This window comes from Aristolochia californica, unplaced genomic scaffold (assembly GCF_029961685.1).
Source record: "Aristolochia californica isolate CCGP_79_NKW_82.1479 unplaced genomic scaffold, dmAriCali1.0.hap1 SCAF_7, whole genome shotgun sequence".
NCBI classification, from domain to species: domain Eukaryota; kingdom Viridiplantae; phylum Streptophyta; class Magnoliopsida; order Piperales; family Aristolochiaceae; genus Aristolochia; species Aristolochia californica.
This window is the reverse complement of record NW_027182268.1, coordinates 42,080,310-42,106,720: the sequence shown is the minus strand read 5'-3', so window position 1 is coordinate 42,106,720 and position 26,411 is coordinate 42,080,310. Positions and strand designations below refer to the sequence as shown.

Genomic DNA, 26,411 nt, shown 5'->3' with positions numbered 1-26,411 from the left:
TAGATTTCCTCTCCCCTAAAGGAGAAGATTCCCAGCTTAGTTCAATCAGAAATAGCCTTCCTTTTTTTTTTAAGCTGCCAGGTTTTGTGCAAAATGTCAGGAACCTTTACTTTATTGTTAGCTTTATATGTGGTTGGTTTTGTGTATTGTGGACCAGTCTGGGGCTTGGGAATGAGTTTAATTATGTGAGTAAGCGTATGAGGTAGGATTTCTCTTAGAGTGTGTAGTGAGGATATGTGCTTATGTGTGGCTGAGTGCCGGAAGGAGAGTGGGGGACACTCATTCCAAAAGCTGTAATTGTCTTCCTAGTTAGAAAAGCATCCTTAAGGAACAAGGCGTTGATTCTCACACAAAAATTTCCTTTCTAGCGTGCAAGAGCATTAGAAAGGTAGCTTCCCATTAAAGAAAAAGTTGTTATCCTACTTCGTGTGAATCATTCCGTTACCATCAGTTTTGTCATCTTATGCAAAACTTCCAATCTTTTTGTCTTGCATTGTTTTCTCCAAAAAGTAACACCAGCAAACAACAAAAGGAAATCAGATCTTATCACAACAACACAATTTTGATTCTATCCAATTTCTTTTTTCTCGTATTGAGTTTAATCTTGTAGGTAGGACTTTTGTCTCAATGGATACATGGAGGGAGGGGTTCTCGCTGGGGGTCCTAGGTTTGAATCTTATCAGGGGTTTTGAGTGTGGAATGTAAAATTCAAAATAAAAAATAAAAAAAATGACACAGTCTTCACAAGCAAAGATGATGTATCCATTGATCATTTAATTCATACCATTAATTTTTTTGTGTGGGTTACTATATGAGGATATTCTTTTCACCATTTTTGAGTATTAGGTGGAAATGTGACAATGTGCGCCATGGTCTTTCTAGTAATTTGAGGTATGTCATGTACCATTTGTTGACATGTTCACTTTGAAAAGAAATTGATCCAAAAATCCTCCAATTGTTTGTTTTATGTATATCAAGTTGGAAATTACATGTTATGAATTTAAAGATTCTGATTATCTATGTCAGCTGCAGACTGTTGATAATTGTACACAATGAACTAAGAGACAGACTTACCCTTGATTTGTTGTATGCTATGTCTTTCCTGATCGAGAATCCTTATCTTCTGCTTCTTTTCTATGAAGGATCTTTAGAGATGTAAGTCCATCATACAAATATGTGATAAATGTTGTGAAATATTACCATAGAGGATGATAGTCAGAGAACTCTTCCTAATATCTTCATAATTTTGGAATGTGAACGAAAGACAGTCTACATTTGGAATTTGTTTAAAAATTGTGTTTTTGAAAATCAAGCTCGAATGATGATTTGGTACTATTTGTCAGATGATGCCCCTTTTGACTTCCTTTGTATGTGCCAAAAGGACTGTTTTGCAAGGGCACATTGCTCCATCCGCATATGGCTTTCATGTATAAGATTCATAATGATTTGTATATCTTTATTGAATTACTGTAATTTCTACATGCATCTTGTCTTAAAAGGGGCTGGAAAGTACCATTTGGCATCTAGAATATCCATTTTTGTTGTTGGATCTGGTGACATTTTAAATGTTGGAAAACATACATGTTTCCAAAATCATGTAGTACTCGGATCTGGTGATTGTTAACTGTTAAGCGAATGACTTCTATCAGGCTGAAGCTTAATCAAGTTTGTTGAAGAAGGGAATGCAGGAGAACGTGGCCAGGTATGCTGTAGAAGCTAAAAGATTGCTGGAAGATGTTAATAGAAAAACTGAATATGTAGAAGGCATGGAAAAGGAAGCCAACGAAATGCAGAAGGTATTTTTTCTTTGTTGTATTTGTACTGGGGGCTGGGTTTTCCAACAAAAATATTCTGAAACAGTAGTATTGAAGTGTTAGAAGCTGGATATAGAAAAGCTGACTTAATTGGTTCTAATCAACTCTACTGTTGTGTCTCAGTGTAGAACTATGAACAAACTTTACAAAAGTTGCATCAAACAGACAAATGAAGAAACCTATGTGTGTGTGTGATCTGCTGGCGTTAATTGATAGTGTCTCAACTTATAAGGAACATAAGTAGTTGGAGATCTCGCGGCTGGGGACTCATCTCTCTGACACTGCAGCTTCAATTGCAGAGGCATATAAAGCCTCTTTATGGGATCTGATGTCAGCTTCAATTTGCAAAATATGATGTGGTTATCCGTATCTAATTAAACATGATGTCTGTTGGTATTTCAGCACTATTTCTGATACTTGTCTAGCCATGGTTGAATGGGTGCAAAACCCTCAAGCAGAGACAGCTTTGAGCAACATTTTACCATGTGTTGATGAGAGTACCACCACAAATCGGACTCCCTATCAAAGTAAAGAAGTCATCCCTCAGCTTGTAAATGTCATCAACACAGCAATATACTCCATTGCTAATCCCAATTCTCCTCAGGGCTCAGTGTTCTATTACAATCAATCTGGGCTGGTGATGCCTCCTCTATGCCGTCCTTTTGATTCTCAGCTGCTTGACCGGCAGTGCCAAGAACCAGGGGAAGTGTCTTTTGCCAATGCATCTATGGTACGTTTCACATCACAGCCGCGATTTTGAAACTCTCATTGATGATTAGTATCTGCCTTGACTGGGTGTTTCATTTGCTATTGTTTGCTCCTACTCCCCTTGGTAGTCAGTTGGATTCCTTTTATTGAGAGAGAACATTGAAAGAGCCTTGATATTTTCAACATGCATCGGAAATTTTCTGTTGATTGACTCAATTCTGATTTCTCTTGTGGCAGGTTTGGCAAAACTATACAAGTCAAGTCTCGTCTTCTGGTGTATGTGTCACCAAAGGACGAGTGACTCCAGATATATACAACCAGTTGGCAGGGGCTGTGGATGTAAGTTACGGGCCTTTAGTACTTAAATGTCTCCGGGACTGTTACTTTGTGCGAGACACATTCAGTACCATCACCACGTTCTATTGCTCCCCTTTGAGTCGTTACCTGAAGCTGGTTAATTCAGGATTGACGCTTATCTCTCTTGGGGTTTTTATGGATAGGCTATGCGAACCGTCCCCTGCCAAGGGGAGGTGTTTGTGATAAAGGTTTCTGTTAAAAGTACTTGTTTCAGTAGAAACTGAATCAATTATGCATCTCAACCCAGCGGAGTTAAATTATTTAATCAATTACACTCTTCTCGTCATTGCATATCAAGATCCTATAGGTCCAATATAAGTGATTGGAGGCCACAGCAGACCTAAACTAATGGAGCAATCTTCGATAGACTGAAGTAGTCGTAGTGGTGAAACGCAAACGATGTGGCGTTCTCATCTTTTTGCATCGTACAAGCTCGCTTCACGCGACTGCCTCGTCAATGAAGAAAGTCGAAGCCGTGCCGCTTATTTGTCATTTCTGTTTTCTCCAAGACTTAGCTTTCGGTTATTATTGGCTTAGAGATACGTTTTTCTGCTTAGGTGTCGGTCGGGGTGCCGGGTGGCGGACTCGCATCTAGAAGAAGGCCATAATAATAATAGACTTCTGCTGAGTCCTCACTCCACTCTTTAGGATGATGAAAGCTGATAAGATCATATGCTTGCTCCTTGTACGCTTAATCTCTGCTCTGACGTGAAGCATAGGACAAGTTTGCAGTTTCAAATACGAGAACTGCGTTTCAATTTTCTCCTCGCCGCCACTCGTTGCGAAATTCCTATCCAAGTCCATTAAGCTCATGGGCCCACTTGAAGTTGATGGTTTTGTTGCCGTTGGATCGTCTCCCGCGTCAAACCGACTGGTCGACAGTGGCTTGACTTTTGGTTGGAGTGTGAACGAGTTGGAACGGGAGTAGATGGCAACACGTGTGACAAATAGACATATGAGAAAGGTGTTTGATTTTGACCATTATGGTCCATTGAGATCCCATATCGGACCCACCAAACGGATGGAGGATTTGCCTCGGAAAACAAGAATCTCCGTCGACTGATTTCGAAATTGGTGGGGCCTCATCTGCATCGTCTGGCAAACGCCACCAGGGAAAGTAAAGCGGTTGGGATCTACAAACTACCAAAAGTGGCAAAGTCGCTTCAATTTTCTGAATCTAATTTGTTTAATAATATTGGATTTATTTAGTTTTAAAAAATGGAGGTTTCTGCATGGGGTAGGTTTTGAAATCTGAGGATTACCATCCTCTAAGATCATGCATTACGTAATCTTAACCTATTCCTCTGATTATTTTTGTTCCCTTATAATATAATTAAAAGTAATCTAATAAATACAATAAATAGTCAACCTAGAAGCCTCTTGGTTTATGCTTTGAGTCAGATAAGTGAACCAGGTTGTTCAACCGCACCCTAAGTGAGAAAACCATTAATTATATACTTGATTAATTGCTCTTAGGTGTTAATAAATTAGAGAAAAAGACAAGGTTTCTTTGGAACATTCACATTGAGGAAAAAGTAATTGAAGTGGGTTTGGGCGCTTGCCAACCGAACCAACCAACCAACCAACCAAGGGAGATGTTCATCGTTTCGTTTTTCCAGTGAGGAGACTACTAGAAATGTCTGCTTCTAAATAGGTTAGAGCTTTAGATTATTTTACTTTTAAGAAACGGTGTTAGAGAAATATGTTTATTATTATTTAATGGGTTTTATTGAAATATAATTGAGTCTGTCTTTTGAAAGTTGCGGATTTTTATATAATTTGAATTAAAAATATTAGATATAGTAATGGTTTTTAATTAAGTAGTAGTGATATATAGATATATCTACGTAGTGCGGACTACCGAAGATGGACCCACTAGTTCGGTGGGTTTTTCTTAATGCGGGTCCCACGGCTCCAAAAGCCCGGGGAAGTTGTCAACTGACGCTGAAGAGAAATTTAGACCCTCTCATTTTCTCCCGATATTAAAACGAGGAAATTCTCACATTCATCCTTGCGGTTCATCTCCGCGTTGTTTCAAGCCACGCAATCTAATTTCTCACGAAGTGATGGCTTCAAATTGATGAGATTTTGAAAGGAAAATAACGGCGAAAGCAGCCTCCGCGACAGCAGAAATGGGTCGTGGCGAACGTGGGCTTGCCGTTGGCGTGGCATCTGAGCCTGACTTCCCTTGGCTTTCGTCCACCATAGCGGCATTTTCTCTGTACTTGTAGAGCGAGAGAGAGAGAGAGAGAGAGAGAGGGAGGAAGCTTTAAGGAGGAGATTCACGAGGGGATTACAAGGTTTTTTTTTTCGGGCTTGCCTTGTTCATGTCTGCTAGTAATCGCACTCCATCTCTTGCTTCCATTCAATACCGAGATTTTGAAGAAACCTTTTGCTTTCATTCTTTGAAGAAATCAGATTCTCTTCTTGTAAGTCTTTTCTTCCCTCCTCTTTTATGTTATTTCCTTTCTTCTTCTCTATCATTTCTGGGTTGTTGCTGCTTTTGAACCTCTAAAGCTTCTAACTTTCCCTGCTTTCCTTTTTTCTTTCTGCCTTTTTGGGTATCTCTGTTTTAATTCCGTCCTTTTTGGTGAGGAGAATGCCTTCATTTTATTAACTTTTTTTCGTTTTTTTTTTCTTTCTGAATTTTGTATACGAGGTAGTTTTAGCAAAATTTAGTTTTCTGATTGAATGATTCTTTTGTTTTGTTTTTGTTTGTTGGATCTTTCGGTCAGGTTGAGGGAGTTGCTTCATTTCTGGTTCATTTCAGTTTTATCTTCAACGTGAGTATTTTCTCTTGTTCCTACAACCTGTATGTTGATTTTACCTGTACGTTCTCTGCGCGTTCTATCACCTTTTTTTTGAGTATCTTCTCTCGTAGCTATTAGCCTGCCGACTTGATTTTTTGTATTGCTGGGAGATAAAAAAGATCTCTTCTTACCCTTTGCTCTTTCCCCCTTCCTCTTTTACCTACGTATATAATGTAGTTTTTGGGTTTTGAGAATTATTTTAAATTGAAATTGATCAATTACGGCAGCTTCTAGTTTTTATTTTCTGCTTCGACGCCATATTGGTATTTTCTATGTTTTCATGACTGAAATTTGGATGGGAACCAGTTTTTTTTTCCCAATTTTGACCGAGGAAGATTTTTATTTTGCTGGTTCTTCTCTTTTTTTAGTTGACTTGTTCATTTATATTTCATTTTTCCTGATGGAAAGTCAGGCTATGTTATTTTTGACGCGTTTCCTTTAATGGTAGCCCTGCTTTCTCTTCCTGGATATGTAGATAATGTTTCCGCTTGTTCGTTCTCATGGACATGCCATCCTCTGTATTGGCCTGCATATTATGTTTTATTCTCATTTTAATTGGAGTTAGTCCCTTTCAAATGATAAAAAACATGGATTTTAATTATCAGGAACCGTGGTAAGGAAGACATCATTTATTGCACTTTTTATGCTGTTAGCTGTTTCTGATAAATTTCTTACAGTTTGGAGGGGATGGAGGATCATTTAGTTTTGTTGATGGACCATTTGATTACTGAGTCCACTCTGGAAGCTGCGATTGAGAGAAGAAATCAGTCTCAAACACCCTCTCCCTCAACTGTAGTAGTTGAGACTGAATTTTCTTTGAATAGAAAATTTTATGCTGATCCATCAACTCCAAAACAATTGGTGGAATGCCGGATTTGCCAGGATGAGGATGAAGATTCTAACATGGAGTCCCCGTGCTCATGTAGTGGCAGCTTGAAGGTAAAGCTGTGTTTTGATTTCAATGACAGTATTTTTTTCATATATCTTTTTATAGGGAATAGTTGCATCTTTTTGTTAGGATAGAGCTTCTGCTTGATTTAGTTATCTATGTTTCACTTCTGCATTGCTCTCAACATGGCTAAAATGTAAATACAATGCTGAACAATAAAATGAGAGAAAGTGTGATGTTACATCATTTTACCTTGAACTCGCGAGTGAAATGCTAATTGAATAATTTGATGAAACTATCAAGTCTTTACTTTATTGTAGTATTGATCATTAAAAATAATACAAATCTATGACCGCAGAACATAATCAAACAGCAATGTAGTGGAGAAAGAGTGTTTGTGATCTTCTCATGATTCATTACTTTTCCTTTTTAATGGACTGTTATCTTCTTACTGATATCCCAAATAAAAAGAAGTTAGTGATCAAACCTCCAAAAAATCTGTGGTTTCTAATATGTAAGTAAGCTACTAGTCCTTCTCTACTAAATCACTACTCCCCCCAGTCAAGCTGGTGCTTGATGTTGCATTTGGAGCAGTTGCTGTAGTTTCTGAAGTATGGGTGTCTCCTTTGCACATTTAGTTGCTGACATTTTCATCATTCTTAACTTGTTGGCTTGGGTTCTTCACATATTTTAACTGTGACGACTTCTATTCCTGTAATTTGAGTGAGGTTCCTCAATACTGTCACTTACAAGTTTTGATTTACTTTACAGTATGCTCATAGGAAATGTGTCCAGCGATGGTGTAACGAGAAGGGAGATACCATGTGTGAGATCTGTCACCAGGTCTCACTTTTTTACTCAATCGTCAATCCAGATACTCTTTTTGTGATTCGGTTACTGTCAATGTGATAAACCTCGCTTATTATATGTTAATTGGCAGCAATTCAAGCCGGGATATACCGCACCTCCTCAGTTGTTTCAATATGGGGGCATTCCGATGAATTTTAGGTAATTTCTCAGATTACATCCTCTGTCTTTGATTGCTGTTGAACCTCTTAAAAACACCAATGGACTTGGAGATTTTTGTTTTCGTATGTTTTCTCTTTTCTTCCTTTAGCTGTGCTGTTACTTTAGCTATTTTGATGCTGTTCTGTTAGGGGCAATTGGGAAATTTCTCGGAGAGACATCCATAACTCTCAATTTATAGCCATGGTTGCCACAGATCGTGACTTCCTGGACTCTGATTATGACAATTATTCATCAACCAATACAAGGAGCTTGGTGTGCTGTCGTACAGTTGCTGCAATTGTAAGTGCTTCTTTTGAAATCCAAGATCCTTTGGGTGCTTGGGCAGCTCAGAGGATGATATCTGATTCCATTGTTTTAATAGTCAAAGAAATTGACCAGCCCAATGCAAACATAAATCTGCATACTGCTTCACTATCTTTCTGCAAATGAACAATATGCATTCCCAAGTAAAAATTACAAGCATTTAAGTGGTTTTGTTTCTTTTATGCAGTTCATGCTCCTTTTGGTTGTGCGCCACATTCTTCCTATCATACTCACCGGAACAGACGAGGCTTCATTTACGTTATTTGTAGTAAGGCTTCAGATTCAGAAGATCTCATTGTTGGCATAAATCATCTTACTTGAGTCTTATCCTGATCTCTGGACATTGTCTAATAGCTGTTGCTGTTGAGGACTGCCGGAGTTGTTTTGCCCATTTATGTCATGGGACGCGCTTTTGTTGCAATTCAGAGGAGACGCAACCAACGGGTACATGGCAAGTTTATTGATTTGCTACTCGTTTTAGCTTATATCTTCTCTGCTACTGCGACCTGATGTTTATTGGTGTCATGTGTAGGAGGCCCGTGAATTTTCACTGGCAACTGATGGGCTTGAACAATCTCAACTGCAAGTGCAGCCACAGCCCCACCTCATACATGTTCACTAAGCATTTGCGTTTCATTGGACGTCTGGATGGAAAGACAGCTACTCATATGAAGTTCTTGCATGAAAGTTACATCGATGGAAGCAGAGGAAAGCACAGAAAGGCAAAGAGTGGTTCTCTTTCATTGAAGTCAAGCTCAAAAGAAGACGACACAAAGCCTGAGTGTCTTACGCTGATTTCGTTGTTGGCTCACATAAGTTGCTGTACATACTGTCAAAAAACAGAGGATGGGATGCTTAGTTTGAATTAGAGAAGTAAAGGGAGAAAATGAAAAAGAAAATAGAAAAAATTGTGCAAATATCAAATATGAAAGCATACGGGATGTAATTGATGCATGCATTCAGCTCAAATCAATTGTATACATTCTCCATAATTTGTATTGATGCCCAGAAAAAAAACCAAGTGTTGATAAAGAATAATCTCTCCTCTCAGCTGGTTTTTGCGTGATGTGAATCAGGAATTGATTTTCTTTGTAGACAACACAGTAAAGCAAAGAAACACTTAGTTATGCAGTGTTCAAGGGGCATTTGACTGTCTTTGTAGTAGGTAATCGATTTACAGAGTTAGGGAATACCCACTTACATAGAGTTTGGATCCCACAAGAATATTGATTTGAATCTTAAAATTGATCTTCATCCAACCTCATAATTGCCCACTCACCGAACATGTTTTAATGTGAGAGTTTGGTATGGGTTTTGGCCGACCCCAATGACCCATTTGAGAAAACGGGCCTTTGGCCTAGGTCGTAATCTTTAATGCTTTTCCAAATTATACCAAATATAGCCTTAGTTTTGTATTCTTATTACAAAGTTACCTTTCTCTATATAATCTTCGACAGACAAAGATGCCCTAGTTCTTTCCCAGCTGCCGTCTCCGCTTCTAATCTCTTATCTCTAGTTGCCGCTTGCCACTAGTTGCTGTTACTGCGAGCCTTTCTTCGATCTCTATTCCAATCCATACAGCTTCTCTAGGTTTCACTCCACTGAATTTCGTAGTCTATGATATGGGTGAAGAAAGAGAAGGGACTGGAAAAGATATAAGGCGTTATTATTGCGAATTCTGTGGGATTGGCAGATCGAAGAAGTCTCTGATCAATGCCCACGTTCTTGCTCACCATAAGGTAGTAGCACGAAAGGCTCGTGGATTAGTCTTATTTGTTTATTTCTTTCTTCTGTCTGCATATTTGTTTTTTAACAATTTTCTTTGGTTGAGGATTTTGTTAGTTTGTGTTGTTTATTCTTCTCTTAGATCATTGTCTGTGTTTTTGGTGGTTTAGGAAGAAGCTCAAGATCACCAAATGAGCGAAGATGATGGAGTCGCTGGCCATCGATCTTGTTTCGCTTGTGAAGAATGTGGCGCGACCTTTAGGAAACCGGCATACTTGAAACAACATATGCAAGGGCATTCTCTTGAGGTATTCGCGGTGTCTCTATGAGGCAAAAGGCATTTTGAAATTTAAAGAGAAAGAAGGGGTTTCCATCGCAATTGTTTTTAAGTATCATATCATAGGCACTACTTTTTATCTAAATATTACTGAATCTGCATGGTTTTTCCAAAAATCTTGGCCAGACAAGGCCTATGAAAGAGTTCTATGAAATAATTTTATGTCATAGTTCGAGACTTGTTTAATATGTTTGGAGCATCAAAAGTCCCAAATATCGATCTACTGGGATTTTTTTTCTGATTCGTTGCACTTTGGACTTAACTTGTGGGAATCTGTTTTTTTATATGATGTAGATGATCAAAATTGCCTCGAATTGGTGTGTGAAGCATTGGATCCCATATGAAGAACTCCAAAATGCCGGAGGCTGCATTGAATGGACCAGTAGCAGGTGGGGGACCTCCTGTGAAGCTCCTTCAAGCCTAAGCCTCGGTCACACACAAGGTTTGGTTTTGAAGTATTGTTTTTCTCGTGTTGTCTGAGTATGTATGTTTAGTGCTGTATGTGCTTTTTATGGATATATTTTTCCTTGGTTACATCAACAAAGTAATGTGGCTTAGCCTGGTTTCTTTATCCCAAATGTAGAGGCCATTTGCTTGCACTGTGGATGATTGTCACAAAAACTATAGACGGAAAGACCATTTGACTCGTCACATGCTGAGGCATGAAGGAAAGCTCTTTGTATGCCCCATCGAAAATTGCAGTAGGAGATTTGCTTTCCAGGGTAACATGACTCGACATGTAAATGAGCTCCATGATGGTGAACCCATGGAACGTCAAAAGCAACACATATGTCAGGAAATAGGATGTGGGAAGGTGTTTAAGTTTGCATCACGGCTAAAGAAACATGCAGATTCACATGGTATGCGTCTGATTCTCCTATTAGAGATTTTCCTTGGTATCACTTTTCATGGCCATGGGAGTACCTCCGTCCGATTTAATCAGTGAAATGCCTTTATTAATTAACTAATGTATTTTCTGTTTTCCTAAGGCCAAGTTTAAATGGTCTAATTGTTTCTCTGTCTTTTTATCTATAGTAAAGCTGGACTTCACAGAGGCTATCTGCTCTGAACCCAACTGCATGGAATACTTCTCCAATGCTGAATGCCTAAGAGCTCATGTTCAGTCATGTCATCGCTATGTAGAGTGTGATGTTTGTGATGCTCGACAGCTAAAGAAAAACTTGAAGCGTCACTTGCAATCTCATGAGGGGAAAGTTCCGTCTGCGACTGAGAGAATTAGATGCTCTTACAGTGGGTGCTGTTATACATTTTCAACTGTAAGTCTCTTTAGTGTAACTTGTTCATTCTTCCTATTAAATGGTGTATTTTCCATGTAGTGTAAAGCATTCTAAGAGTATATGTGATAATTTTGAAAACTTGTTTTCTTTCTTTTTAGGTGTCAAACCTCAATCAACACGTAAAAGCTGTCCACCTTGCGCTTCGACCCTTTACCTGTAGATTTTCTGGATGTGGAAAAAGGTTTCCATACAAGCATGTCAGGGATAATCATGAGAAATCTGGGGCTCACGTTTATATCCCTGTAAGTACTACATGCTAGTAGATTTTTTTTTATGTTGATAAATGTTTTTCTAATTTTCCATTCCTCCCTTTTTTTGTTGCCTATCCTTCTTTTGTGTTTTTACTTCATCCCCCTTTTATTCTTATTTATGGGTTCTAACTGCAATGCAGGGTGATTTTGTGGAATCTGACGAGCAGTTCAGGTCCAGGCAAAGGGGTGGACGAAAAAGAAAACCTCTAACTGTTGAAGCATTGCAGAGAAAGAGAGTTGTACCACCTGGCCAGAGCTCTGTTTTGGATAATGGATCGGAATACCTTAGTTGGTTACTTGCTTCCGAGGACTAGTTTTCTTCTTGTGGATATCACACGATCATAATCTAAATACTAGCGCATCATTAATTATGATACACAGTTCTATCTTCAAGTAACCTCGTTTTCCTGCTGGCAGCCCCTCCCTCTCCCCTTTCCTGTTTTCTTTTTCTTATCTCTTCCCTTTCTTTCCTCAGTGATCATCTGTTCATTGTAAATTCTGTGCCTGTATTATGTTCTATGTAATGGCAGTTGGTACTTAATACGATCATACTGGAAGCATTGGCCTTTAAGATTGTGCAATGCATTTTTAAAGCAATTGATGACTAATGGAGTGTCATGACTGCAATAGATGGTGCTCTATGTAGATATCATGGATCTCTTGCAGACATTGAACAGACGTCTGCGAACTCCTTTTTTTTTTTTTCTTCTGAAAATCCATATTAACATATATTAATCCCAATACAGCCCCCAACAGATTTGAGTTCATAAAGTGGGCCAAACCAAATGAGGCCAATGTTTTCAACATTCTAATCTGAAACACATCTAAAAATTGGAACCAGTCTTAGTATTGCTCTATACCAAAACAAGTATGCACAGATTCATGTTGCATTAAGAAAGGATAGTAAGAAAACTACTGTCAGCACCCAACCCATGAATGACATCGACTCTCTTTGGAGAAGATGGTACTGTTCACAAGTAAACCGAATCTATAGCAACCATAAGCATCATGTGAAAGTGATAGCAGTTGAAGGAAGGAGTCTTGACCTGCACCACTCAAGAACTAAGGAATCTTCATGACAAACCCAGATGCCACTCTTATCATCTGTCATTCCTGCCAAAGAAAACCATGACAATCCAGCTCCGTGAAGATAACTTGTTTCTCCGAACAGATACAAATGATTTTTCTGTTTCACGAAGTTTAAATTTTTATCACGTTCCCTAAAGTTGGTACACCATCTCTTTCACCATATTTTGAGTTCGTTCTGCCAGTGGTGGGCGATGCAGAAGATCTTGTTCACCTTTAGCAAGCTTTCCATCCTTACGATGGTAATTATCTCTTAAGATCTGAAGTCTTCTTCATAGTGCTCAAGCTCTTATGGACACTGACTCACTCCCTCTCTCCCTTCCCCTTCCACGTTGTAAACAATCCTGAAAAGATTGTGAAGATTTTCATGGTGTTCTAGCCTTCTCTGAAGCCTCAGTTCTGCAACGCAAAAAGTTTAGGCACATCCTTCTCTATAACCCAAAAGCAGAAAGGTCCATCCTTAGAATCATAAAACGTGAACTGTTGAAATAGCCATAAGAGACAGTAAGTATCCAACATAACTATCCATTTCAACACTTTCAATTATTTTTTTTAGGCTCACCTATCATACCACCACATACCACATACCACATACCTCATAGCTGGTTGGTGTAATCGATTTTAGCAACCACGAATGCTGCAACAAGTCAACATTGGTGCAAACCAATTACATGGCTTTAGATGGAAGATAATGAAGAAAAATGATGTTTGAGGCGTCAGACCAAGGAAATTAAAGAAAAGAGTAGGGTGTGAGACGAACGGCTTCGATTATGTCTCGACATGGCCATGAAGCCCTCTTCCCCCGTCATTCCGCCCGAGGGGAAGGGCCAGCAGAGGGGGGCTCACCTCCTCTCGTCTCAGTTCCTTTTGCCAACAAAGAAGGGCCTCTCTCTCTCATAATTTATAAGCATCTTCTGATGCAGTTAGTTGATGCAACTTCCCAGAAGAACAGTTACAGTTGCCGGTCATGGTTAGTACCCGTGTCTGCTGAGAGAAAACTTCCGGGAACTTTACAAGATGGATAGTCTGAACTGATACTGGAGAGTAATTAATTCAATTTCCAATTCTGACAGTGCAAGAGCATAAAATGTGGAAACATAACGTAAGAGAGAAGCTCACCAGGGAAAGAACTTCAATCACCTTTGGCATGCTTCCATCCTTGGAACACAAGTACGAAGGAGAACGAAGCCAAGACTCCAAGCAAATACCCCGTGACTGCACCGTAACTGACACAAATCGGCCATTCCTGCAAACAATAACAGTACCAAGAAACTTTACCATTTACTTAAACAGAAGAAAACAATTAACATATAATTTATTTTCTATTCAAGAGCCGGATCACATCTTTCAAACATATTAAAACAGTCGAGTAGTATTGCACAAATTTGGGTGATAAAATAAGAAGAAACTAGGAAATAACTTCACTAGTCATGCTCTTGGCATCATCAGCAACACAGACCAAAGATTGTCTGTAGAAGCACTTCAGCCCACAGTAGTTTTTACTATCTAGTTAGTTTAACAGAAAACTGGTTCTAAAATTTTTAAAATAGATATTCTGCTTTTAGGTCACTAGAACCGGTTTAGGTAAGAAGACGACTATCCTACAATTGCTTATATGTGAGAAAAGTTCCATGCTAAAATTTTAGACAAATGCAAATCTTTTTCTTTTTTGAAACCAAAATGAGCACTATGAGATAAGAACTTAAAAGATACAGCTACTTTAGGATGCACCTGCCATGGCCTATCCCAATCTAGTGGCATAGGCCAAGCCCCTAACCACGCGCCAATAACAGCTCCATGTGCCGGTAGACTAATCATATGGTCCACACTTCCAGTAAGCCTGTGACATAAACAGACTAGTTATATTCTGTAACAGACTCACAGTGAAGGATTCCATACCAGTATTGTAAATATATTTAGATGCCTTGGCCAATCCAAACTGTTGCCTGTATCAGTAAACTAATAACTAAATGATTGAGGTAAACATTTGCTATTAAACAAAATGAAGATATCATAAAACAACAAGGACAAAAATTGGCCATCCTTGCATAACTTGTAGTAGCAATATCAGTGACATATTTAAGATATTCCTAGAGAGCAGACAATTCTAAAAATGCCACTTACATGTGTGATCCACTTGTACCTCGCACAAGCTAATCAGTTGTATCCACAGTAGCGTTACTCATTTATTTACTCAACTTCTATCCATTTATTAAGTCTAACTTCTTTCTTAGAATTGATACTTCAAGTTTATTTGCAAGTGGTACTCATGTATTATCTCAACTACATGCTTAGAATTCATATTTACATTTCAAAAAAAGAGAATTGATATTTACTTTGAATTTGCAAATAGACGCTGCCAGTCCGTCCATGATGAGCCAAAAACAGTAGCTGAAGGGACAACCTGTGGAAACACAGTCAAATTATGTAACATCAAAATGAACCCAAAGAATATGGTTGTATACATCAAAACCAAGTGACGACACAAATACCACAAGTGAACAGAGCATCGCTGTCCATGAGGAAAACTACCTTACACCAATGCTGAAACTTTTGTTAATCTAATAATGCTAGAACAAAATGTGCCAAGAGCTACTATGTCATTGCAGCTGAACAAAACAGCAAATACTAAACAATCTAATCCATCCGAGCAAAATCTGTTCTGACTATTGAATTCAAAGGCATTTTTGAGATCATATATACCCCTACTTAAAAATGATCCAAGAACAAACAAGTCTGTTAATGAACATTTGAGATGAGAATTACGAGTCTATCGCCTCACATATTCCATCTAAAGCACGTCTAAAAAGGTCATAACGGCATGATTTGCTGCCAAGCCTTTGGTCAATTTACAGCAAACACGAATTACATGAATATGTCATTGTGCATTGCTTACATGTGGATATTCTATATAAAGAAAGAATCCCCTTGAGTTGAACTTGACAGCATGGTGTAATTTTCATTTTTTGTTTTTACAATAATTTGAAACTTAGAAATGAAATTGTCTACATGAGTACTTTTTTTAGCTATTCATCCAGAGAAAAGTTAGGAAAAGAAGTCCACATAGACGAATAGGTTATTTGAGATGAAACACGGGATTTTATTCCTAAGCCTTAGTTTGAATCTGCCCAAGTTCTTTTAGTAAAATTAAGAAATTAACTCAAGTGGAATGTTCTAAAGTAATCATCTCTGAGATGCTTAGATATACAAACATGCTAATGAAGTAATATAGATGTATTCATAACAGCTAAGGAGCAGGTATATATTTGACCATATGGAGCTTAAATAGTACATGATCCTTGATTAATTTGGTGAAAACCAGTCTCTAAATAAGACTGCATTCAAGATAAATAGATAAACCAAACTCATCTAAAAAGTTATAACGATGGATCAAATAAACTAGTTAAACTAAAATAACCACCAGTTTATAACAAATTCCAATGCATAAAATACGAAAAAACATAAGTACACCTAAGCCAACTTTAAAAGGGTGTTCTTGATTTACTTACGGTGAATAGTGACATAAGAAATGACCAATTAATAGTCTTTGTCAAATATCTGCATAGATTGCAACAAGGAAGCTTTTAGAGAACTGCAAAATCATGATATACAAGACACAAATAATGAACAAAATCAGTATTCCATCTACATTTGGACTTAAAATGAACGAAGTAGTCTTATCTTGTTAAGTGGTCAGCAGAAAAGAAATTCACTTACTCAAGCCCTACTGGAGCACCCAAAATGATAGCCCCAGATGCATTTAGCAAAGCCCCTGCATGTAGAAACAGGATTGAATGCTTTGGAAAATTGAAACTCTAAGAGCTTTTACAAAGTAAAGGGAAAATACCTCTATATAATCACTTCCTACCAGCCAAAAATAAGAAAAAATAAACTCCAAAATCAAATGTTAAAATATTAAGAATAAATCATCAAAATGAGACAGTCCTACCTGCTGGTATTCCTATAATACCCCTTCCAACTGCCTTCCAGTACTGCAAGAGAAGAGCATATTCTCTCAGAAAAATCTCCTACTTTTGTACTTCGATAGGTTCAAATTTGGAAGGAGCAAAAGATCAGAAACTTCCATAAAATATTAAAAAAATAGTAATTTAAAATTAAAAACACTAAGAATTGAATTACTGAACAACTTTCTGGGTCTTGCCGAAAGAAACTATAAGCAAGAAGCACAATTGGGCATTCAGCAATCTACATAAAGAAATTAAAAGGATAAGAAATAAATCAAAGACTAAGGCATCTAATAAAGAATGTGTAAAAAAATGTAGGGCCAGTTTCTTTACCCAGAGCACAAGGAGGGTTTTGGCGGGATCAGATACAAGACTTGAAGAGTCATAAACGTGTGCAACCCAGAATGCAGCTGCTAATGCAAAGCAGCACAGAAAATGCACAACAAAGACCTTAGGAAAAGGTGAATTGCATCTGTCTAGGACTATCTTCACTTCGTTTTGAGGACTCATAGTAATCAGGCTGTAGAGATCTCAAATTTCAAGGTCTGCTTCCTCTTACTCCTCGTTATATTTGTCCCTGTGATCATAAAGTTCTCAAAAGACTCAATAAAAATCTGAAATGACCTTTGCAGGAACTTTCAAAAGAAAGAAAATACAAAAAACAGCACCCTCAGATATCTTGAAAAGAGTAAAACATCACCATTTAGCTGTTATTCCGTGCAATCCACATCGTCAATTATGATGCTGATGATGTTAAATTTGAAGTTTTAAATAGTTGTTGACCTGACACAACCCTCTTACTTTCTACAGTCTTTGATCACCAAATAAGCATTTATATGGCAGGATCAAGTAATCATGAAAGTTACGCCTTTGAAAAAAAAAGAACTTTGAACCAATCCACTTGTAGTCAAGCATAAAGTATACCATTTGCATAAAAAACCAATGAATTCCCTAAATAATCTAGAAATCGAGCCATACAGTTTGTTTATTGCTCCGAATTAACTTCTTAGTGCCTTTCTTCAGAAAAAAATCTCTTCAAGGCTAGGTGGGTAGGCAAATGGTTATATTTCCTTTGGATGGTAATGCTTTTATTTGTAAAATTGAACTTGTACAAAAAAATTTAATACAACAACAACAATCAAAAATTTTTTGCTCTAAAATAAACACAATGAATATTTATGCTAGTAGGTTTTGTTACAGACAAATATTAATAGATTCAAGCACATTGCTGCAGTCATTCCCCCAGAAAATGCAAACCCCTGCAACCAACAGATAGAATTTTGGGCAAGACATAGCTGATACTTTCTCGTCAGATCAACCACTGGACTATTAACAAAAAGCCTATCCCAGTAGATAGTATGGTAAGGCTTATAATTCAAACCATAACAGAACTTTACCCTCAGACCTTTTCCTTGTTATTTTCTTAGTTTCTTCAAAAGTTGGAATATCCTTGTCATGCTCTTCACTACAGAAGAAAATTTTGATACCATTCTTCACTATTGTTTACTTTTTTTTTCTTTTTTTAAATCTATACATTTCAAGGACTTGGAGACATTTCAGAGTACTGACCACCCTTCTCACAATTCCATTAACACTTTGAAGAGTCTGATTTTGCCCACATGAAGGATGCAGGGAGCTGAAACTCCTGAATAACTTGGAAAAAGCACATGCGGTTTTGAAAGAAAAAAAATCCACCTGAAGCTTCTGTTTTTCTCCGTTTTCTCAGAGCATTAACCCAACTAAGATAGCCGTACTGTATATGAATACTCCATTTTGTTCTATCATTTGTTTCCACAAGTCTTCCCTCGATACTTACATAGATGAAATTTCCACCTTGCACTATTCCCTCAAGTAGACTAGGTCTTAATAAAAACTGTCCAAATTATGTGAAGCAACTCCAGTTTATTTTCTTATCACACTGCAAATGCAGCTTATCTCAATCTCCTCAGCACTTGCTCTCCTTTTTATCTTCTCAAAAGCTTCTTAATTACCAATAATCACCACAAGAACAAGAACCGTGACTAAAATGATGAAATCTGTTTTTGTCTCTCACCACAATCTTCCTCTCCATAACCTTTGAAACTAATTTAATGGCAGAATGACAATCACTGCAGATCCTAATATTTTTCTTAATGCGAATGGTGGAACTGGGTGAAGTGTTTAAAAGTGCAAAGGCAAGAGCCAGTTTTTCACTATGGTACTGCAACTTGACCTCCCTCTCTTGGTCATCCACACACAAAAGCACATTACTTGTATCAGGAACATATCCGACTGCCTTAATTTTCTCATATACAGTCTCCCACATTTTATGTATCTTTTCAATCTGGGGATGTGAGTCATCATTTGCCACGAACATGTGAAACAAATTCTCAATCTCCACCCAACTACATGCAGGTTCTTTTTTTACTCCACTCTCTTTCATCATCTTTCTTACCATAGCTGCTTCCTTCCATCTTCCCTGTGATGCATAAATATTAGCGAGTATCACATGAGGACCTGAGTCATGAGGATCAAGCTCAAAAACACGTTCAGCTGCAATCTTTCCCAACTCCATATTGCCATGCATCCGACAGGCACCTAAAAGAGCCCCCCAAATAGCAGCTGCAGGTTCGATTGGCATTTCTCTTATGAATCTTTCAGCTTTTTCAAGATGCCCAGCTCGGCCAAGAAGGTCAACTATAGTTACATAGTGATCAACTCTAGGTTCCACCTTGTAGTCCTTCATCAATTCAAAGTAGTGTTGTCCTTCACTCAATAAGCCACCATGACTACAAGCATTAAGCACACAAAGGAAACTAATTTCATTTGGTTTAATCCCTCTCATTAACATTTCTTCAAACCTTTGAATGGTTTCCTTGCCAAGCCCATGTTGAGCACATGCAGTAAGTATTGTATTCCAGGTAACCACGTCGCTTTTGTCCAACCTATTAAAAACCTTTCTTGCATCCTCAACACTACCAGACTTTGCATACATGTCAAGAAGTGTATTTCCCACAAAAGCTATAAGCTTTTCACCTGATTTTATCATATGGGCATGGATCCATTTCCCCTGTTCTAATGCTCCTATACAAGCACAAGCACTGAAAACGCTAGAATAAGTGAAGTGGGTAGGTTTAAAATTTGCCCTTTGCATCTCCCAGAATAGCTTCAGAGCATCTTCTCCCTCACCCTTCCTAGCATAACAAGCAATCAAGGCATTCCAAGAAACTTCATTCTTAGAATGCAGCCCATCAAAGACTAAATGAGCTTCACTTATGTCATCATGCCTCGCATACATGTCCAACAAAGAACTCCCCACATAAACATCCAAATCAAAGCCATATTTAATACAAAATGCATGTACTTGTCTTCCCTGTCTGTTGCCTGGAGCAGCCCCACATGCCTTCAAAAGACTGGCAAAGGTGAACTGGTTTGGTTTCAAACCCATCAAGACCATTCTTGGAAACAATGTAATAGCCTCCTCAGGTTTATCATTCTGAGCATAAGCTGTAATTAAAGCCGTCCATGTTACCATGTCCTTATATGGCATCTTGTCAAAGGTCTTCTGTGCATCTGCCAAACTACCACATTTCGCATACATGTTAAGGACAGTGTTCTGGAGGAAAAGATCAGATTTGAACTTAGAACCAAGTATGTGGGTATGGACAACTTTACCCACTTTTAGTTTCCTCAGCTGAGTGCACTTTTTGAGCAACCTATTGTATATCTCGAGGTTGGATTCAAGTGACCCTCGATCAATTAGGTCAAGAACATGAAGCCCTGTCCTGGAACTGGAACCAACACTATGACGGAGGAGATCTTTATCTTGGATGATCAGCAACATGGTGTCTTCTACATCTTCATCCAAGTCTGTGGAGGTGGGCTCAGTAGCAGATGTTGTAAATTGGAGAGATGTGTGAGTGATGGCAGGTTTGATGATTTCAGTGAATTTTGTGGAGATAGAATAGATATAAACAAGCTTCTTCATAGATACAATCTGGAGGGGCAACCAAACTCAAAGAGCTTGTGGCTCTTGGTTATCTCTCTGTCACAGAGCAACCAAGAAGCTCTGTCCCCCCAGCACCTGGCTGCATCATCTAATGCCACGCCATGGGAAAGTGGTTCCCTGATGAAAGAAAAAGTAAATGAGTGTTCAAACTTCCAAGAATATCAACATTCTTTCAGGCTATATGTACAATACCTCTCTACAAATTTTACATATTAATAGCTTGTTAAAATATCATTTTATTAAGCTCACTAAATGAAAAAGATACTACTACTCTCCTCCAACAGATGTTGGCACAAATCTTAAATGATCTTGTGCTATTTTAGCTTTTATTATTTTTATAATAACTAAATTTTAAAAATTCTAAGGACTATAGATACATATGCTTTCCAGACAGCGTGTCATTCGGAGAGAGGAAAGACACACCATTCCTAGAAGATCACATAAGTGTAATGTGGAATTTTAATATATCTTTTATAATAATTTCTTTTGAGGAAAATAAGAATGATCACATGGAAAAAAGGCTACGTCTTGACATAAATCAGGAACAACACTGCATTTAAGGACCATGATTGTAGGATTCTCTGATGTTAAAAAAATGCTTTCTCTATCGCCCATATTGCCAACCAAACAACATTATTAATGATCTAAGCTTTTATCTTTAAAATAACATCCTCAAAATCAAATATAAAGTTAGTAATTATATGCGAGTTATGTGTAGCAAGTTGATACTAGTAGTAATTTTTTAATCTAAATCCCTTCCATCATGCTAAATGAACATTATATCAGCTCCATTACATATTAAGGACCTATAGCAGATCAATCTTCAGTCCAACAGGACTTTAAGTGGATCTACTTAAAAATTGAATTTCACTTGTAGTCGAAAGACTTGATTCTGGAGTGGTATGGCCTTTACTGTTGCTTTAGTAGATGAATCCTAAACAACTGGATCTTAATACAACCCACCAAACAACTTAGGTAAAATAAGAGAACCTAACATAGAAATCAAGCAAAAATGGACAACTCTTATATCAAAAAGCAATCTTTAGTAAGGTGGAATCTTATTGTTTTCAACTGGGTCTCTAGTAGTCAATTTCAAATTTTACTTTTGCACATTCTATAGTTTTTTTTTTAAATGATTTTTTTTTTTGGCACATTCTATAGTTAATGACATTTTATCATTGCATAGCTCTCGATCAGTTCAACTTATTACTGTATGTGTTTTCACACTGTCACATCGTGAGAAAGTCTTCAGTGGATTTCAAGAAAAAAAATCTGAAGCAACGCATGCTAATTCTTTTCAAATTCCGGACCTGCTTTTGAGGTTGGAGAGGACTGTTGGACTTTTTTTATCTTCTTGAGCATCTTTCCACAGTCAGAAACCTAAACAAGCAATTCTAGAGACTAAAGAAAGAACATTCTCAATCAAGTTCCCATCTCCATAAAGAAGTGTGGCAGGAGTTATGGAGCCAGTGGCTTATGCTCTGATAATGATATTCTCTTCCACCCAAAAAGATAACAAGTAACAACTAGAAAACAGTAAAGCAGACAGGACAGGGCTTTTCCAGTAAAATGTACAGTAGTTAAGCCGAAAGAAACACCGAGGTGAAGACCTGGTGGAAATGATGAAATTTCATGATTCCGGCCCATATATGTGTATGTATGGGAGAAAAAGAGAAAGAGAGAGACAGAGACCTGCACTCTTCAGTGATAGAGAGGAGGATGGCAAGTACACATTCCACTAATTCACAACAGGAGTGCCCAATAAAATTTACTTCCTGGCTCCTATTTTCTTACATTTTATCTCTTATTCCAGTTGTTAGTCAAAAAGCTTACAACTTCATAAGAAATTAGGAGATCTTGTGAGCGTGCCCCCAATTGAAATTTTTTTTGGCTTTGCTCATTTTAAGAGTGTTATTAGGAATTGTCTCACATAAATAAGCGTTAAGAAAAGTTGATGGCTTGTAAGGTTGAATAATAAGCCGCCTAAGTGGCCAGTCATTAATGGATGGAACCAGGCTCAATCTTAACATAGTATCCGAGAAGAACATCTGCTCGTTGATCCTAGTTTGCGCTCCGTTGAGTTCATACCCTGTTGTATTTTCCACATATCAGGCCCATTATTCGTAAGTGTAAGTTTGGAGAGGCGGGGGAGAGTGTTTGTGAGAATAGTCCCATATAGACAAGTGTTAAGAAAAGTTGTTTGTTTATAAGGTTGAAAAATAGGCTTCCTAAGTAGCTAGTCATTTAGGGACGGAAACAGATCCAACCTTAACAAAAAGGAATCAACATCATTGCAGTTTTCAAACTTTAAGATTTAACTTTGAAAGCAAAAATTGGATGTCTCTTATACTGGCCTAGGGAAACTATACAACTTACCATATTTATTTCTTATTTTTAAAATATATTCTTTTTTGAAACAAGCAAATTTTATTAAGAGGAAAAAAAAGTAGCAACAACAGGAACCCAGCAATGGGCAAAATAGGCTAGAGGTCAGGACAATTAATACAAACAAGGGAAATCTGAAATAACAACTAGGCTATGCTAATGTGACCCATCCTGGGAAATTGGCCAGCCATCCCACTTGCATTTATGGTACATAGCACCAATCAATTGACAATTTCTTGCTAAGGTTGAAGATCTGTGAATATTCCTAATAAAACCTCCACTAAATTGGCTATCTCCTTTAGTCTAGGAAATTATCAACTTGGATCATAGGAAGGAGAAAATACTTTGAGAATATCTTCAACCCATTAAGTAGGGCATGCATCTCAACTATGTTGGAAACCACAACACTAAGCGACCCTAATAGGATAGACTGGTTGCACCTCCATGATCCCTGAAAACTCCCCCAAAACCCACGGGGCCCAGGTTATCGATTGAACTCCCATCGAAGTTTAATAGATGGCCATGAGGTGGTGGTGGTGGGATGTGGGGGTGCAAGGTTTTGCCACCTCACAATTACCTTCAGCTTGTATGTGTCATAGCAGCAATTTCTTCCCAACTCACTAATTAACATGGGGAGAAGGCCCTGAAAGGCAGGCCAGCAGGTTCGCCCATTGGAGGATGGCGTGGATGGATCTCTCAATTTCATCACCGAGATAGTTAGCCTCCAGAGCAACATTCCCATCTTTGGCAACTGGATGGAGAAGGTGCTTGAGAGTAAATCCGATATGCTTGCCAAGAGGCAGGTGGAAAGGCTGAACTGACAGAGGAAGAAGGTCAAGGTTTTCCTCATAAAGGGGTAAAGAAGCAGCAAAGGATCAATATTTTCAGGCTCTGCATGGTAACATTTATAGGTTGGGTTGGACATAATCATATCCCTTTGTTGAAGATGATCATTCAACTCTGATGGTTGGTTAAACTCTGATGGTAGCTCGTGGGTAATCTGGGTATGACTGGAAGGGATGGTATAATTACAAACTCTTCAAGTAACATTCATCTTGTATACACTGCTTCTTTTCGTCTAGAGGATGTTATTATGGCGGAATGGAGGGCCCTACTGCAGAGCATTCAACTTTATGTGAGAAGATTTACAAACCCCTTACTCGTTGAAAGGGACTCTGCAGCTGTCATCAATTAGGCTAGTAGGAAGAAATCACCTCCTGAACGTTTTAATGTACTTTGATGAAATTGAGAGTTTATGTAGAGAAATGATGTATCTTGGCAGCACACCTTAAGAAGTACCAACAACATTAGTGGCAAATTAGCTAGGGAAGGTGTCTCCCAGCAGCACCTTGCTGTAGGAACCTCGTTCTCAGTCTGAACTTTCCTTAGGATTATTTGTTGTGGTGTCCTGCCTTGTTGTTTTCATTTTTCATCTTTCATCTTGTATTTTTGCCAGTGTACTTTTTCCTCCTCCAGGAGCTCTCTTAACGGAATCCAACAGTCCCCCCAACCCCCATTATTATAAAAAAAGAAGTAAATTTGGAAAGTATTCAATCCAGAATAATATTTAAATCCCAAGGCAATGACTCGGATGTGTGTAGATTTTGGAGGATAGGTTGCAGAGGATATGCAGGGCGCTTTGCCTCGTCAATCCATCCATTCAATTTTAAGAGGAAAGCAAAGTGCCAGCTGAAGACATATTGGATGCAGAAAATGGAATTTCTTTTTGAAACCACACAACCCATTAACCAGGAGTTAGCAAAAGTAATGTATGAGATCCATAATTTCATAGCATCACTTGCAAAAGGAGCTAAAGAAATTCAAAGTGGGGATCATGACAATCAGGGATTTGGTTCTTAGTATCTGTTGATAAGGTTTTGCCTGGCGAGTTGGGTGTGGTTAACTTTATATATGAGCCGTCTTTTGTCTTTGCAAAAGCTGCTGAACTGAACTTTAACATTGTGGGTGACAAAGGCATTGGCGGAGAACACAGCATCTCTGACTATGTAGATAAAGTAAGTTTACTACAAATAAGGAAATTCAACCTCACCAAATAAAAGAAAGATTTTCAAGTGATCGTCCCCAAGTTTCTGACTCCATTGCTGACCCTGGAAATTATTCCAGACAAGAGTCTGTAACCCAGCTTTGAACTGAAAGCAAGCAATGCAAGTGCTCACGGAAGGAGATTAAACAGCAGAAATTAGAGAGAAATAATAAAGTATTAGACCTGGTCAGTTGTAACGAGAGTTTGGAGCAGAGAACAGTTCAATTGGATCGAATAGAGAAACTTGTTGAAGAAGTCAAGTCTCAGAAGGAGATAGAAGAGCTGAAATTAGAGAGAGATAACATGTTGTAATGAGAATTTGGAGCAGACAACAGTTCAATTGGATCAAATAGAGAAACTTGTGAAAGAAGTAAAATCTCAGTTAGCTTCTATAAGCTCAAACAGCTAGGCAGAAAAGAAATCGAATTCAAATGTATTTTGGACATAAAAATCAAAATGCTCCAAGGTGTTAAGTAAAAAGATACCCGTTTGGATACGAATACAGTGTTTCACTAAAGCAACTGCACGAAAAAGATCGAACAGCTGCGCACCTTTTAGGATCTAATCTCTCAAATACACAACGAATTCTTCTAAGGTCTAAAGTCTTTGGCACTACAAGTGATAAAAACAAGAAAGCAACTTCCAAACGAATTCTAACAGGAGAAATAAAAGCTGCGAATTCCAACAATGGAGACCGATACTATAAGAGTTAGACACGATTAAATAAAGAAATGGAAGCAGCGAAAACAGCTCGCTCACCTAAGTCCTCCGAAATACCTGCATGGGACCGTTCTTCCGTTTGAGAGAGAAAGAAACCGATTAGTCTGAGAGATCAGGAATTGATCCTTGTAAAAGAGGTCACGGCCGTAGATTTGGGTGAATGGAAGACAAGTGACGATAGGTTTTGTGATGGTTTTAGTCATAAGTTAAACAATCGGAATATGGAGGAAAATCTTTTGATATCTGAAAACCTGGCATTAACCATCTCGAGGTGTTAGTGTGTTTAAGATTGTTATGCTGAGATTTAAAAAATTAAATAATACTAAATAAAAATGAAATTAAAACTACAACTTTTTTATTATATTAAGTTACATAAAATAATTATAAATTATATTATATTATATAAAAATAAAACTAAGAGTGCAATTTCTAGATTATATTAAGTTACATAAGTGAGTATGAAATACATTTTAAAATAATTTTGGTTAACTATTTTATTATAAAATAGTAATTTCATTTAATAAAATTATACAATATTTATTATTTTAGCATTTTTATCATACTACATTACATGTTTCAGAATAACTATATTTTCGCTATTTAATTTTAATATGTTTAAGTACTTTACATTTACTAGGTACTTCAAATTATTATATAAAACACTTTTAAAATATATTTAATAAATTAAATAATTTTAATTAA

At 37.7% G+C, this 26,411-nt stretch overlaps 4 protein-coding genes across 10 annotated transcripts; 2 read left to right on the top strand and 2 right to left on the bottom strand.

Moving 5' to 3' along the window:
* Positions 1 to 5,054: 5,054 nt before the first annotated feature.
* LOC137937560 (uncharacterized) lies at positions 5,055 to 8,980 on the top strand. Of its 3 annotated transcripts, XM_068782631.1 has the most exons (9): positions 5,055 to 5,308; positions 5,615 to 5,662; positions 6,367 to 6,628; positions 7,350 to 7,421; positions 7,519 to 7,586; positions 7,736 to 7,886; positions 8,098 to 8,178; positions 8,265 to 8,354; positions 8,443 to 8,980. In XM_068782631.1, the coding sequence occupies exons 3-9, from the start codon at positions 6,377 to 6,379 to the stop codon at positions 8,530 to 8,532; spliced, it is 804 nt and encodes a 267-aa protein (XP_068638732.1). In that variant the 5' UTR covers positions 5,055 to 5,308; positions 5,615 to 5,662; positions 6,367 to 6,376; the 3' UTR covers positions 8,533 to 8,980. The 3 variants fall into 3 exon arrangements, with proteins under 3 accessions (XP_068638732.1, XP_068638731.1, XP_068638733.1); XM_068782630.1 differs by lacking the exon at positions 5,615 to 5,662; XM_068782632.1 differs by lacking the exon at positions 5,615 to 5,662 and having other exon boundaries at positions 8,265 to 8,361; positions 8,443 to 8,535.
* A 424-nt stretch (positions 8,981 to 9,404) lies between these two features.
* LOC137936460 (transcription factor IIIA-like) lies at positions 9,405 to 12,092 on the top strand. Its single transcript, XM_068781150.1, has 6 exons — positions 9,405 to 9,649; positions 9,806 to 9,943; positions 10,556 to 10,832; positions 11,008 to 11,249; positions 11,369 to 11,512; positions 11,662 to 12,092. Exons 1-6 carry the CDS (start codon positions 9,533 to 9,535, stop codon positions 11,833 to 11,835), a joined length of 1,092 nt encoding a protein of 363 aa, XP_068637251.1. The 5' UTR covers positions 9,405 to 9,532; the 3' UTR covers positions 11,836 to 12,092.
* A 129-nt stretch (positions 12,093 to 12,221) lies between these two features.
* On the bottom strand, positions 12,222 to 18,355 carry LOC137937086 (uncharacterized). Of its 4 annotated transcripts, XR_011109604.1 has the most exons (11): positions 18,268 to 18,355; positions 16,906 to 17,149; positions 16,748 to 16,813; positions 16,557 to 16,599; positions 16,325 to 16,379; positions 16,117 to 16,165; positions 14,944 to 15,011; positions 14,339 to 14,447; positions 13,368 to 13,853; positions 13,203 to 13,244; positions 12,222 to 13,087 (listed from the first exon to the last, which is right to left on the bottom strand). XR_011109604.1 is itself a non-coding variant. In XM_068782138.1 (10 exons), exons 2-9 carry the CDS (start codon positions 17,080 to 17,082, stop codon positions 13,740 to 13,742), a joined length of 681 nt encoding a protein of 226 aa, XP_068638239.1. In that variant the 5' UTR covers positions 17,083 to 17,149; positions 18,268 to 18,355; the 3' UTR covers positions 12,222 to 13,244; positions 13,727 to 13,739. The 4 variants fall into 4 exon arrangements, 2 of the variants coding, with proteins under 2 accessions (XP_068638239.1, XP_068638238.1); XR_011109603.1 differs by having other exon boundaries at positions 12,222 to 13,244; XM_068782138.1 differs by having other exon boundaries at positions 12,222 to 13,244; positions 13,727 to 13,853.
* Positions 18,356 to 18,541: 186 nt separating this feature from the next.
* LOC137937085 (pentatricopeptide repeat-containing protein At3g24000, mitochondrial-like) lies at positions 18,542 to 25,915 on the bottom strand. 2 transcript variants are annotated; one of them, XM_068782134.1, is made up of 4 exons: positions 25,749 to 25,915; positions 25,173 to 25,271; positions 24,996 to 25,053; positions 18,542 to 20,677 (listed from the first exon to the last, which is right to left on the bottom strand). In XM_068782134.1, exon 4 carries the CDS (start codon positions 20,537 to 20,539, stop codon positions 18,560 to 18,562), a length of 1,980 nt encoding a protein of 659 aa, XP_068638235.1. In that variant the 5' UTR covers positions 20,540 to 20,677; positions 24,996 to 25,053; positions 25,173 to 25,271; positions 25,749 to 25,915; the 3' UTR covers positions 18,542 to 18,559. The 2 variants fall into 2 exon arrangements, with proteins under 2 accessions (XP_068638235.1, XP_068638236.1); XM_068782135.1 differs by lacking the exons at positions 24,996 to 25,053; positions 25,173 to 25,271.
* Between the last annotated feature and the right edge of the window lie 496 nt (positions 25,916 to 26,411).

Coding starts and splice junctions, on each gene's coding strand:
- LOC137937560 (XM_068782630.1), top strand. CDS start 6,377: ATGGAGGATCATTTAGTTTTGTTGATGGACCATTTGATTACTGAGTCC. Junction 8,179..8,264: donor CTTCATTTACGTTATTTGTA/GTAAGGCTTCAG, acceptor ATTGTCTAATAG/CTGTTGCTGTTGAGGACTGC. Junction 8,355..8,442: donor AGAGGAGACGCAACCAACGG/GTACATGGCAAG, acceptor TGTCATGTGTAG/GAGGCCCGTGAATTTTCACT.
- LOC137936460 (XM_068781150.1), top strand. CDS start 9,533: ATGGGTGAAGAAAGAGAAGGGACTGGAAAAGATATAAGGCGTTATTAT. Junction 10,833..11,007: donor GAAACATGCAGATTCACATG/GTATGCGTCTGA, acceptor TTTTATCTATAG/TAAAGCTGGACTTCACAGAG. Junction 11,250..11,368: donor GCTGTTATACATTTTCAACT/GTAAGTCTCTTT, acceptor CTTTCTTTTTAG/GTGTCAAACCTCAATCAACA.
- LOC137937086 (XM_068782137.1), bottom strand. CDS start 17,082: ATGAGTCCTCAAAACGAAGTGAAGATAGTCCTAGACAGATGCAATTCA. Junction 16,814..16,905: donor AAACCCTCCTTGTGCTCTGG/GTAAAGAAACTG, acceptor TTCTTTATGTAG/ATTGCTGAATGCCCAATTGT. Junction 16,380..16,556: donor TATTATAGGAATACCAGCAG/GTAGGACTGTCT, acceptor TTCTACATGCAG/GGGCTTTGCTAAATGCATCT.
- LOC137937085 (XM_068782134.1), bottom strand. CDS start 20,539: ATGAAGAAGCTTGTTTATATCTATTCTATCTCCACAAAATTCACTGAA.